The following is a 10,508-nucleotide window of genomic DNA, read 5'->3' as shown; positions in this document are numbered from 1 at the left end:
CAATTTGAAAGTGGTCAAAATTAAAGAATATATAATTTATATGCTTGGACTTGCAACAAATGGTAGGAACAGAGGAGGGTTGATACCAAATACACTACTTTAGAAAAGTAAAATATATGGCAACAAGTTTTTCAAAAACAGTTTATGAAACTACACATGGGAAGCTTGATGAAGACAAGCCATTCTTGTAGCAACTTTATTCTTTCCCCAGTTTCTCCTGTTATTGCCACTGCCATTATCCAGACACCTGTTACATTTTGTGAATATCACTTTTATTATGGTGTAGAAATCTTGTTTGGTCATACTTAGACATTGGTTATCATAAATTATTTATTTCCAGTGATTTTTTTTGCTATCCCTGTTTTTTTAGAGAAAACATTGCCATCACATGAAAGAAAGGTGAGTGTAGAATTACCAATTTTAGTATTTATTTTTAATATTCATTAATGTATTGCCTTTTATAAAAGGTGAAAGGAAAGAAACTCTGTTATTGCAGTCAGTGACTTAAGCTTATAATAAGTAAAATGATTTACTTTCTGAAATATAATGAAAGATTTTATGATAACTCTGGCATTTTGTTGGCAGTAATTGTATTGAAAAACTCAATTTTCTTTTTTACCAACTGATTAGAAATTTTAAAATGTTCATAGTCAAATCTTTATCCATTAGTTTTTGTTGAACAAGGAATGTGTAAAGTTCTTGACTTACATTCATTCATGAGTTTCTTCCATTATATTTGTTTTCAGCATATGCAGTTTTGATACCTTTCATAGGGCTTTGGCTTGAGCAACTCTGAATTAATTTTAAAAAGGAAATCCCAATTTCTTATGTTTTACCAGGGTAAACATTTTGTTCTGCACAGGAGTATGCAACCAGAGATCAAAGCAGCAATACTATTGTCACCCTTCAGCCCATGTTTCCATTTTATTTCACATGATGTGGATGAAACATTTGGCCCTAGCTTTGTAATAAATTACCACATACAGTCCAACTTCCAAGCAACACAGTATTAAGCAGTCACCCTGTATTCAGCGGTGGGTTTTCAAAGCCCCAAAAGTTTAACCCCTTAATTACTGTTTTCTCCTCTAATTTATTAAGTAGTGTTGGTTACCCTTTACAGAGCCCAAACCGGTTCAACTGCATCAAGCAATTTAGTCTAAGTAGGAAATTTGGGCTGAAAGGAGACAAGAAAGTATAATTTGAAGAATGTTTCAAAACTTTAATTTGAACTTTCATGGTATTCTACATGGCCCTCTGGTGAAATTCCTTTCTGTAAACTTAGAATAAATTAATAATGCTTTTTTTCAAGTTTTTTTCCAAATTGTACTTAGAATGTTTAAAAGGAACATCAGGAAAAAGATGAGATGAAATTTCCACAAGAACTTTGAAATGAAGAATTCAACTTTCTACTCTAAAAGCTTGAAATTATCTTTTGATGTAATCAGAGGAACTGGTGTCTTCTCTTTGTCCTGAACTGATATATTAGGTTACAATTATATTGACTGACTGATGCATTTATTTTGCAGGTTCGCAGTCCATCTAGACCAAAGTCCTGTGAAGTGCCTGGAATGTAAGATTTTTTAGTTCTTTTCTTTCCCATGGAGTGTATTATTAATCTTATGTTGAATATTTAAATAGTTATGTTCATTGTGCTTAGTAATTAAAAAGTAATTATTGTAAGATTGTGGAGGAAAAGTTTTAATAATAATAAAATGCAATTACAAATTGTAAATAAAGATAGAGTTTAAAATCCCAATTAGCCAGAGGCAAACTATTTAGCCACATAAAAAAGCACAGCCAAGGAGTTGAACTTGGGAAAACCAAGAACAAATCCAGTGAGTAATAGTGGAGTGCTTGAACCCAGGACCAACAGATTCCATTCCAGCATCCTAACCACATGACCACCACTAATTCCCTCACACTGAGTCAGGATTTCAGTTTCAGAATTGATCATATAATGGAGCACTTTTTTCCTTGCCAGTCAGAGCTTCAGCTTTGCAATCCATGTATCTTGTTGATTAGTGAGGTTTTTAACTCTCCAATTGTCTTTTTAATGGTTTACAGTTTGATCAGTAAAGTGCTTTTGCATTCATTTGTTAAATGTAGATAAACTACTCTCAGTGTGTGAGAACCTCTTTTTTTGAGAAAGTTACTTCCTCAACTTTTCCTACTTGTAGTTAATGTTAAACCGAAATTGAAAATGCAGTGGGAAAAATTTGGTTTGGGTGTTTCGTTTGGCATAAGTCAAGAGCTTTTTTGGGGTGCTTAAAAACTTGTCAATTCAGGCTTAAGAAACTTCTGATTCAGTCAAAATGGATAGCAAGGGAAACTGATATATTTCTTGGTTTAAGAGAACGCCTCATCACAAGTACTGATGACTATTGTTGTGAAGAACCTAGAAATTTTATAAAATTTGAGATTTATTCTTTTGTTAAACTGTACTTGACTGAGGTTTCACTTCTTCCTCCTATTTTGATTACCAGGAGTTTCCCAGCAGAACACATGTCACAGACAAGCCCCAACTTACCAATAGCCACTGCCAGTACAGGTGGTTCTCTTCCAGACCTCACTAACCTGAATATCATTCCTTCTCCATTAATAACACCCCTTGACAATGATGAACATGTGAATCAAGCTTTGTCTCCAACCCAGCTTCAAATGTCACAAAGACAGAGTCCTGTTCGACGGCCAGTAGCGAATCAGCAGCAAATGAGGAAACCACAATTCACTGACCAGATACCATTAATGGATGCCAATCTACGGCCTCTTGAAAGCAGGTTGCAACAATTCCAGTTATATCCCCAGAATAATGATTTCGGGTCACATGGAGGCTCTGCCATAACTACAAGTGCTTCACCAACACTTTCCCCCACATCATCGGCACCTATGACTCCACTTTTCAGTAGCCTTCCCACTAGTCCATTGTCATCATTTAATCCTGAGCTCTACTTTAAACAGCAACAACAACAGCAATCAAATACACAAGCATTACAACAACAACAACTAGAACAGTTTTCTGTGCATCGCCCAGTGGCAGTAGGAGGGATGTTGAATTCTTCAATGCAACTGCCCTTCCAAACTTTGTTGGCACAAACACCAACTACTATTCCAGGTCAGGGAATGCCTAGCTTAGCACATTTTTATGGTCCAGGTCATGCAAGGGTACCAGATTTAATTGTGACTGATGATGATGGAGTCAAATCAGACTTTGCAAAAGATCTTAGTACAGCCATGGGCCATATTGGTGGGGATGATGCTGGTGATGTGTATGCCCCTGATGATCCATTTCAAAAGGTTGTGCTTGATCCATTGGACATGGAAGGCTTTCAAATGTTGGCTGGCCAGGATTCAGAGCTCACTGATGCTGCAACAGAAGATCAGTTCCGTTTGGACCGCCTTGGGTAGGTTTGAATCATTCTTTGAATATATCAACAAAGTTGAAATGGTAAATTGGCCACCGTTAGGATTATAAAAGCTGACGTTTCGAGCGTTAGCCCTTTGTCGAAGCGAATAGGGGAATTGTGGGTTGTGTGTGCTTTTAAAGGCGGAAAAAGGAGCAAAGTGATTGGTTGGCCAATCACCTAGCTCCTTTTTCTGCCTTTAAAAGCACACACAACCCACAATTCCCCTATTCGCTCTGACGAAGGGCTAACGCTTGAAACGTCACTTTTATAATCGTAACGGTAGCCAATTTACCATTTCAACTTTGTTGATATATTCAAATTATTTCGTTACCCCCACCGACACAGCCCCAAACAGTTTCTTTAGAAACTATCAGCCTTTATTCATTTGAAACATTCTTAACTCTTTCACTCAAGATCTCTTAAATAATTCTCATGCTGTCTGCCATGTATCGCTTATGATTTTTGTTTTGAGAATGGAATGTTGGATCCAATGATTATCTTTTCATTGAGATTTTTTTATTTCTTATCACCAGTCTACTTGATACTGTGGAAGAGTTAAGCCATTCACCTCAGTCTTCAATTATACTACTCTCTGAATCCACTTTTAAAAACCCCCCTTTCTATGGAATTCCTGGGAAAATACCTTCTGCCTTTTTCCTGAAAATTTCTTATTGCTTTGCTGTGTTTCCTTACAGTTAATGGATAAAAGATGTTACTTTAAGCTTTTTGTTTTGCATTATTCTATCCTTATGAGAGACATAAGGATATCCTGGATGTCAGCACAATAATCAAGTGTTAATTTTTTCTGGGAGGGGGGAGGGAAAGTTTTATTTTCTTTTTCTTTTTCTTTTTTTTATAACTTCTTTTTTTTTTGGCCATAGATGGTTGTAATAGTCAGTCTTGTGTCAAACTGATGTATTGTCTCATTGCAGAGCTACAAGATTACATTAACAATGAAAAAAATACTTCTAAAAGAAAGATGTTGTATGTTTGCCTTGAATCAGCGAGGAAGATAATGGAGTGCTTCACATTTCTATGTGGAATTTCTTAGTAATGTCATTATCATGGTGACCTGTTTTTATCCTGCGGGTAACTTATTTTTTAATGTACATGTATATCAATTAATTAATGAAAATGCCATGCCATGTAAAGTAAAATAAGTTCTAAGTAGTATTTTATTCGGGGTTAAAAGTAAAATAGCAATAAGATGGTTCTTACCAAAACTCAACCCTTTTGTATCCATAATTATTATGTATGTGTATCATAGAGCAAATGAAGTTATGCATTCCAAAGGAGTTCTCTCTTCTGCTAACAACTGCCTATCAGCAGTATCTGTATGTGCATTATGTCACAATGTATAATGTATATGTGGGACTGCCAACAGTTTTCACTGTTAAGATTCATTTTAACTGAAGACATTACAACAAACATATTTGAAAAAGCCATAAGCCATTCTAGTGAACTGGTACTCCAAGGCAAGCTATGTAGTCAAGAAAATGGGAAAAGTGCACCCAGTCCATGTCAACATGTCAAACATTTGTTTACCAACAGCTGGGATTGGCAGCTTTTTGTTGGTTTTCAGACAGTCTGCACATTCAAGGATAAGCAAAGAACATACCAAATTAGCTTATTCTTATTAAGAAATGACTGATATCAGTAACATGAGGGGTATATGTGCATCTCAGAAACCCCTGGGGGGGGGGGCTTGAAATCTCTCCCCGCAGTCTGGATAGATTTATCTTAAAATTACAATTTTGGTTGAAACTCTTCTAGGCCTATTTGCGTTTTGGTAGTCCAAAATGCACAAAACTTGGTTACCATCTTTTCTTTTTATAAGATATCAGTGTGTGTGGACTGTGGTTTACTTATTAGATGAAACTAAAGAATCGAAGAAGAGGAGATTATGCAATTTATCATTTCTTTAAATGCTGCTGGAGTCTCTCACTTGTCCATTGCTTCCACTAGAGTTGGTCAAAAATTCCATCTTATAAGTAAACTATACATAAGAAATAGTATATTTTGAGCTTCGTTACAGAACAAAGAAAGTTGCTTTTCATTGTAGCAAATAACAACTTTCCTAAGCTTCAAATGGTGTGCCAATGATAAAGACGTGTGAAATTTCAAGATTATTAAGAGCTAGATATTAACATGAACTGAACACAGATGTCTGAGAAGAGTTCTATCGTCAAGTATTGTGCAAATGTTTTATGGTTCTTGTTTAAAAGATTCTGTGTTATTTTGTGGTCTTTTAATGATTTTCATGGTGTAAGATGCTAGTTATTTGTTTGCATGAAGTCTTTGCTGGAAGGGGTCGTAATGCTAGGTACATGAATGAAAAAGAATGTAGTCAGTTGAATAGTAAGACAAAAAACTAATCAGTTGAACTGGTATAAATGTTTTTCCCATCCTGTTTCACCGTGACACGTTTATGGTTACTCTGGTACATCCTGACGTCGCTGTATTTTATCTTACGTAAGAGACTAGTTATTACTAGGTAACTCACACTTACTGATGGTGAATTATAAAAAGAGGCTTGTAACCATTCATTTTGGCACAGTTTCTTGTGTACGAATGAGGGATGCCACCACAAAAAGCCTTTGATTTAGCTTGTAAATAATGTACATTTATGTATCCATCAAATATCGGCTAAATAGTTGAAAATATATTAGTTTCATATCTGAAAGACCACGGGAAATTATCGATGTCACATGAAACAGTTTGGTGCGTGGCTAGTAGGGATACGTATGTTTACCATTTGAGCTCATGTCCCAACCTAACAGATGTGACATGGTTTTAGGTGGTGTGGTGGATGCCTCCCTATTCTGAATATTATTTTAACGTTATTTTTGTGATAAAAATCCAGTAATAACTTACGTCAGTTAGGAAAAGTTAGCTTTTCTGTGGTATTAAGTGAGCAGACTTAAGAGAAGTGAAGTATTTAAACAGTAGGGCACATACTTAACTGATATCGAATTTGTCCTGGAGTAACATTAAAATTCACAAGTTAGTCTTTGGTTTCTTGGTTTTGTTCTCCTAAAGGTCACGTAGGAATTGTTATGAGATAAAAGAAAGCTTCGTTTCTTGTTTTTTTTTTTTTTTTTCTTCGACAGCTTGTAATTTTTTAGATTCCCTCCCAGCCCTGGAAAGTGTTGCAATTTTCCTTGACCAGTGGGCGTGTCTATCAACAGGAGGGGTGACTGGTGAGGAGGTCAATGTCGTCGACAACGAGTTCATCTAGTGACGTACGCAGTGCACAGAATAAGTTTTTACTGAGGCTGAAAATTAATCAAGAAAAGGAAAGGGTTGTAAATTTAACATTAGCATGGTTTTCAACGATTTCAAGGCCGGGAAACGGTTAGGGTTCGTACAACTGAACAAATGTCATTTGTACATCCGTTTTTGGCTAAAACATTCGACTCGACCGGCACTCGGCCGATAGTAGTGTCGACCGTTACTGTCCTACAGTAAACATGATCCGGTTATAGTTACAATCAGAAAGGTCAATAACAGTCGTGTGCTGATGAAAGTAATCTTTATTTGTATAAACAATAATTGGTAAACTAGTTGCTTTTGGGCTAGGACCTGATCGCTAGGTGTCCACCAATCCAGGTTGTACATGGTCTTAGCAGCACGTACATGTATCTTCTCCAGCTCAATAGAGAGCGATTTGCCACAGGAGTCCCATACAACCAAACCATACGTGACTGATTGTAAAATTACTTTGAAATAAAAATCAGCTCTTGCCGTAGTCGGTAAAAAATACAAGGACCTGAGAAGATTCAGTTTTTTTGTGAAGGACTTATTTACTTTTTTACGTTAACGTTCCAATTAAGATCACTGTCAAACTCAACGCCTAAGCACCTAGTCGACTTGATTGACAACACTGCTTGCAACGGCCCAACAAACTGGCCGCGCATTGAAATCATTTACTCTGTTTTACTGCAGTGAGGTATGAGGTGATTACGGCAGCACCCCTCATACAACTTCTGGAGGACGCTGTGTCACGGGAAAATTTAGTGATTTTGCCGCGGGGTTGTTTAAGCATATTTATTCGTTGTTTCCGGTATTCCAGCCGTTCTCGTTTCATTGTGATGTTTCAAAAAGACAAAATTCCACAGTAGTTTTTGGAAATCAATTTTATATTGTTACTTTGTCTTCATTGTGCAGCTGCCAGCCGGTACTATTGTTGTTAATTCTAGTGAAATTTTCGGTAAATATGTGTTGATGGTCTTTCTGGCAAAATTGGTTCTCATCAGTGGTAATTGGCAGCTGAGTTCATACTCGTAACTTCAATTTCCTTTCACACGATCAAACTAACACCAACCTCGCTTAGACAAACAGACACTTAATTTTTTTTCACTTTGTTTTATAAGCTTCTCTATTGTATTTACGATAGGTATCTTTTCAATATCAAAGCTGTAAATTGTCACCTAAGTTTTCTATTTTTAATGGCCTCGAGTTTATTAAATCTGCTTTTTCAATTTCGACATATGAATACTTAGATATAAGTCATTTGGCTTCAAAGAGACCTTTTTCGCTCTTTTGTATTCTCAACAAATATGGTGAATTTAGAGAATAATACAACCTCACACCAGTTCATATTTAAGCAAGTACTTCATAAAGGTTTTTTTGATTACTATTTTGAAGACGCTAGAGGTCTTGTCAGTTGTGGGCCCGACCTAGAATAAAAGTTACTGTGGAACCAATACGCTGTCTCGTCCTTGACGTCCGTAAAAGCTCGCTCGAAGCAGGTCGCCTGCACCAGGGAATCGTGACGAGTTTCCATTCTCGCTGCCGAGTCTTCTCTACCAATCTAGTTACCCCCGTTATATGTTGTGCCCTCCGTGAGAGTTCAATTTGTGCGCGAAAACCCATCGTCACAGCTCAGTGTTTAAGACAATGACAACCTAGTCGGGAGATAACGCAGCCACGTTAGATGGTCGTGTCGTCCGCATACATGTGAATTTCGCATACACTGACTCCGGCTATATCAGGCAGATCGTTGCAAAACAACGAAAACGGGTGGGTCCCAAAATAGATCTCTGCGGCACGCCAAACTTCACTGACAGGTAAGGCGGTTTCGGACTGGAGTCCATTTACGAATGTAACCACAGGCGGCCCAAGCTCTCTTTGAGAACCACACAAGGAACACAATTTGCATATTTATAAGGATTTGTATGGGATTTTCTACAAGATATCCACAGAGATAGTTAAAAGTGAAAATATTAAATAAAAATGGCTTACCTTGTTCCATACGTGTGCTGTTTGCTCCTGGTGTCGTTATTTTACCGATTTCACTTGATTTAAGCGGTCTTTTTTTCATCCTGGTTTTCTACCACATAAAGAGAAGAGTCTTCTCTTTATGTGGTAGCCTTGAATCTGCTCACAACATTGACCACTGTCAATGCATATTTATAGACTTTTCTAAAAAGTTTGTCCTGAGGAAGGAAAAGAAGATCGGCCTGATGAACTGCATTTGGAAAATCAACATCAAACGTTGGCCGTGGGATATGCTTAGGTGCAGGCAAACAAATCTGCCAGATGGCTTGTCTCATCAGCCAAAGCTTTGCAACATCTTCAGGAACTCGAGCTTCTTCTGCCAACTTTTTCACTGCACCCAATCCCTTCCAAAATCCTTTTGGGCTATAGTAAACTCTTGAAAGTTTTCTCTCCATTTTATTTTGTTTTCACAAAAATCGACTTGCAGCCAATCCCAAAGCCCGCAAAGCCATTCCTCCGGCATAAATCATTTTCACCTTGTTTCTGTTGTGTGCTCGGTTTGTAGAAGTTAGAAAAATGTGGTTCCTTCATATGAAGCTCTTCACTACGTGCCTTGTTGTAAAGCTTTAAAGCATAATCTGTATCAATCAAATTTTGATTTGCCTCTTTTTTGATTCGATCGTTTGCTGCAATCCAATCGAGAAGCTTTGTTCGATTCTCTTGATATTTCTCACAAGCTGCCTGGTATTTTTCTACAGCAATATCATGTCTCTTCTTCTCTTCTTCAACACTTTTTTTTATCTCCACTCAAATATTTTGCGAGATAGCTCCCACCAACAAATGAAGTTGCATTGATGAGTGCTCCTCCGATCATTATTGCTATGCTTGCCATTTTATTAATCGCTGGCAAGTTTTCATCGTGAAATTAATCTTGAAATTAATCTCAATATTGAGTTAGTCTGCGTTGTCGCCGCGAACTTAAATGCACTTCTTAAGATGGCAAAATCTTCTGTTCTTCAAGATATTTTTTGCTGCGATTGATCCAGCGATCACGAGAGCAAACTTTACATAGTTCATGAGATTTGAACTCGGATCAGAAGTCATCGGTTCTTTGATAACTCTCCTTGCTACCCATCCAATTCCAGCAGCCAATCCAGTCAATGTAGCTGAATCAGTTAAAGTTTTCACAAGTGTATTATCAGACATTTTTATTTGGAGGACAAAAAAAATCAATCCATTGGTTTTACTCCTTTTGGAATTGAGGCAACTCCGCTGATTCCCCCGCAGAGACGCGCTGAATTTGCCTTGGTTCTGGCTCTAGTTCTGGGTTTAGTCGTGATTTTACGAGCTCCATCAACCCTTTCCTTTTATAGTACAGTCCAGCCACTGAAAAAACAATACTTGCTACTGAAAGAATTTGAGTGAGTGAGAATGATGATGATGACGGTGGCTCTGGTTTTGGTTCTGGTTCTGGCTCTAGGTTTGGCTGCTTCGAAGCATTCACCATTTTTTGCTCTCTAACTCTTCTGTTATGTTCAGCAAGTTTTTTCCCAGCAGCGACACGCCCTGGATCTTTTTTCGGTTTCGTCTTATTTATATCAGTTGAAGTGACTTGTTGTGCTGGCGGCGACAGCTCTGCCGGCTGTTGTGTCGGCGGCGACAGCTATGCCGGCTGTTGTGCTGGCGGCGACTGCTCTGCCGGCTGTTGTGTCGGCGGCGACAGCTCTGCCGGCTGTTGTGCTGGCGGCGACTGCTCTGCCGGCTGTTGTGTCGGCGGCGACAGCTCTGCCGGCTGTTGTGCTGGCGGCGACAGCTCTGCCGGCTGTTGTGTCGGCGGCGACAGCTCTGCTGACTCTTGAGATTCTTTTTCTTCCATTTTATTTC

The 10,508-nt window shown here is 38.0% G+C and overlaps 1 protein-coding gene and 1 pseudogene across 1 annotated transcript in view; one reads left to right on the top strand and one right to left on the bottom strand.

The window, feature by feature from the left end:
• Positions 1-6,417, top strand: part of LOC111324849 (CREB-regulated transcription coactivator 1) — a 13,879-nt gene extending 7,462 nt beyond the window's left edge. Inside the window, exons 6-9 of the mRNA XM_088757444.1 lie at positions 371-399; positions 1,527-1,570; positions 2,484-3,401; positions 4,337-6,417. Of these exons, the coding sequence (XP_088613570.1) occupies positions 371-399; positions 1,527-1,570; positions 2,484-3,401; positions 4,337-4,355 (1,010 nt within the window). The 3' untranslated portion in view covers positions 4,356-6,417. The remainder of the gene's footprint in view (positions 1-370; positions 400-1,526; positions 1,571-2,483; positions 3,402-4,336) is intronic.
• A 2,674-nt stretch (positions 6,418-9,091) lies between these two features.
• Positions 9,092-9,516, bottom strand: LOC148732691 (uncharacterized; annotated as a pseudogene).
• Between the last annotated feature and the right edge of the window lie 992 nt (positions 9,517-10,508).

The sequence above is a fragment of the Stylophora pistillata genome, chromosome 4 (genome assembly GCF_964205215.1).
Source record: "Stylophora pistillata chromosome 4, jaStyPist1.2, whole genome shotgun sequence".
In the NCBI taxonomy this organism is placed as follows: Eukaryota; Metazoa; Cnidaria; class Anthozoa; order Scleractinia; family Pocilloporidae; genus Stylophora; species Stylophora pistillata.
The sequence above is the reverse complement of the archived record's forward strand: the minus strand, read 5'-3'. Positions and strand labels throughout refer to the sequence as shown.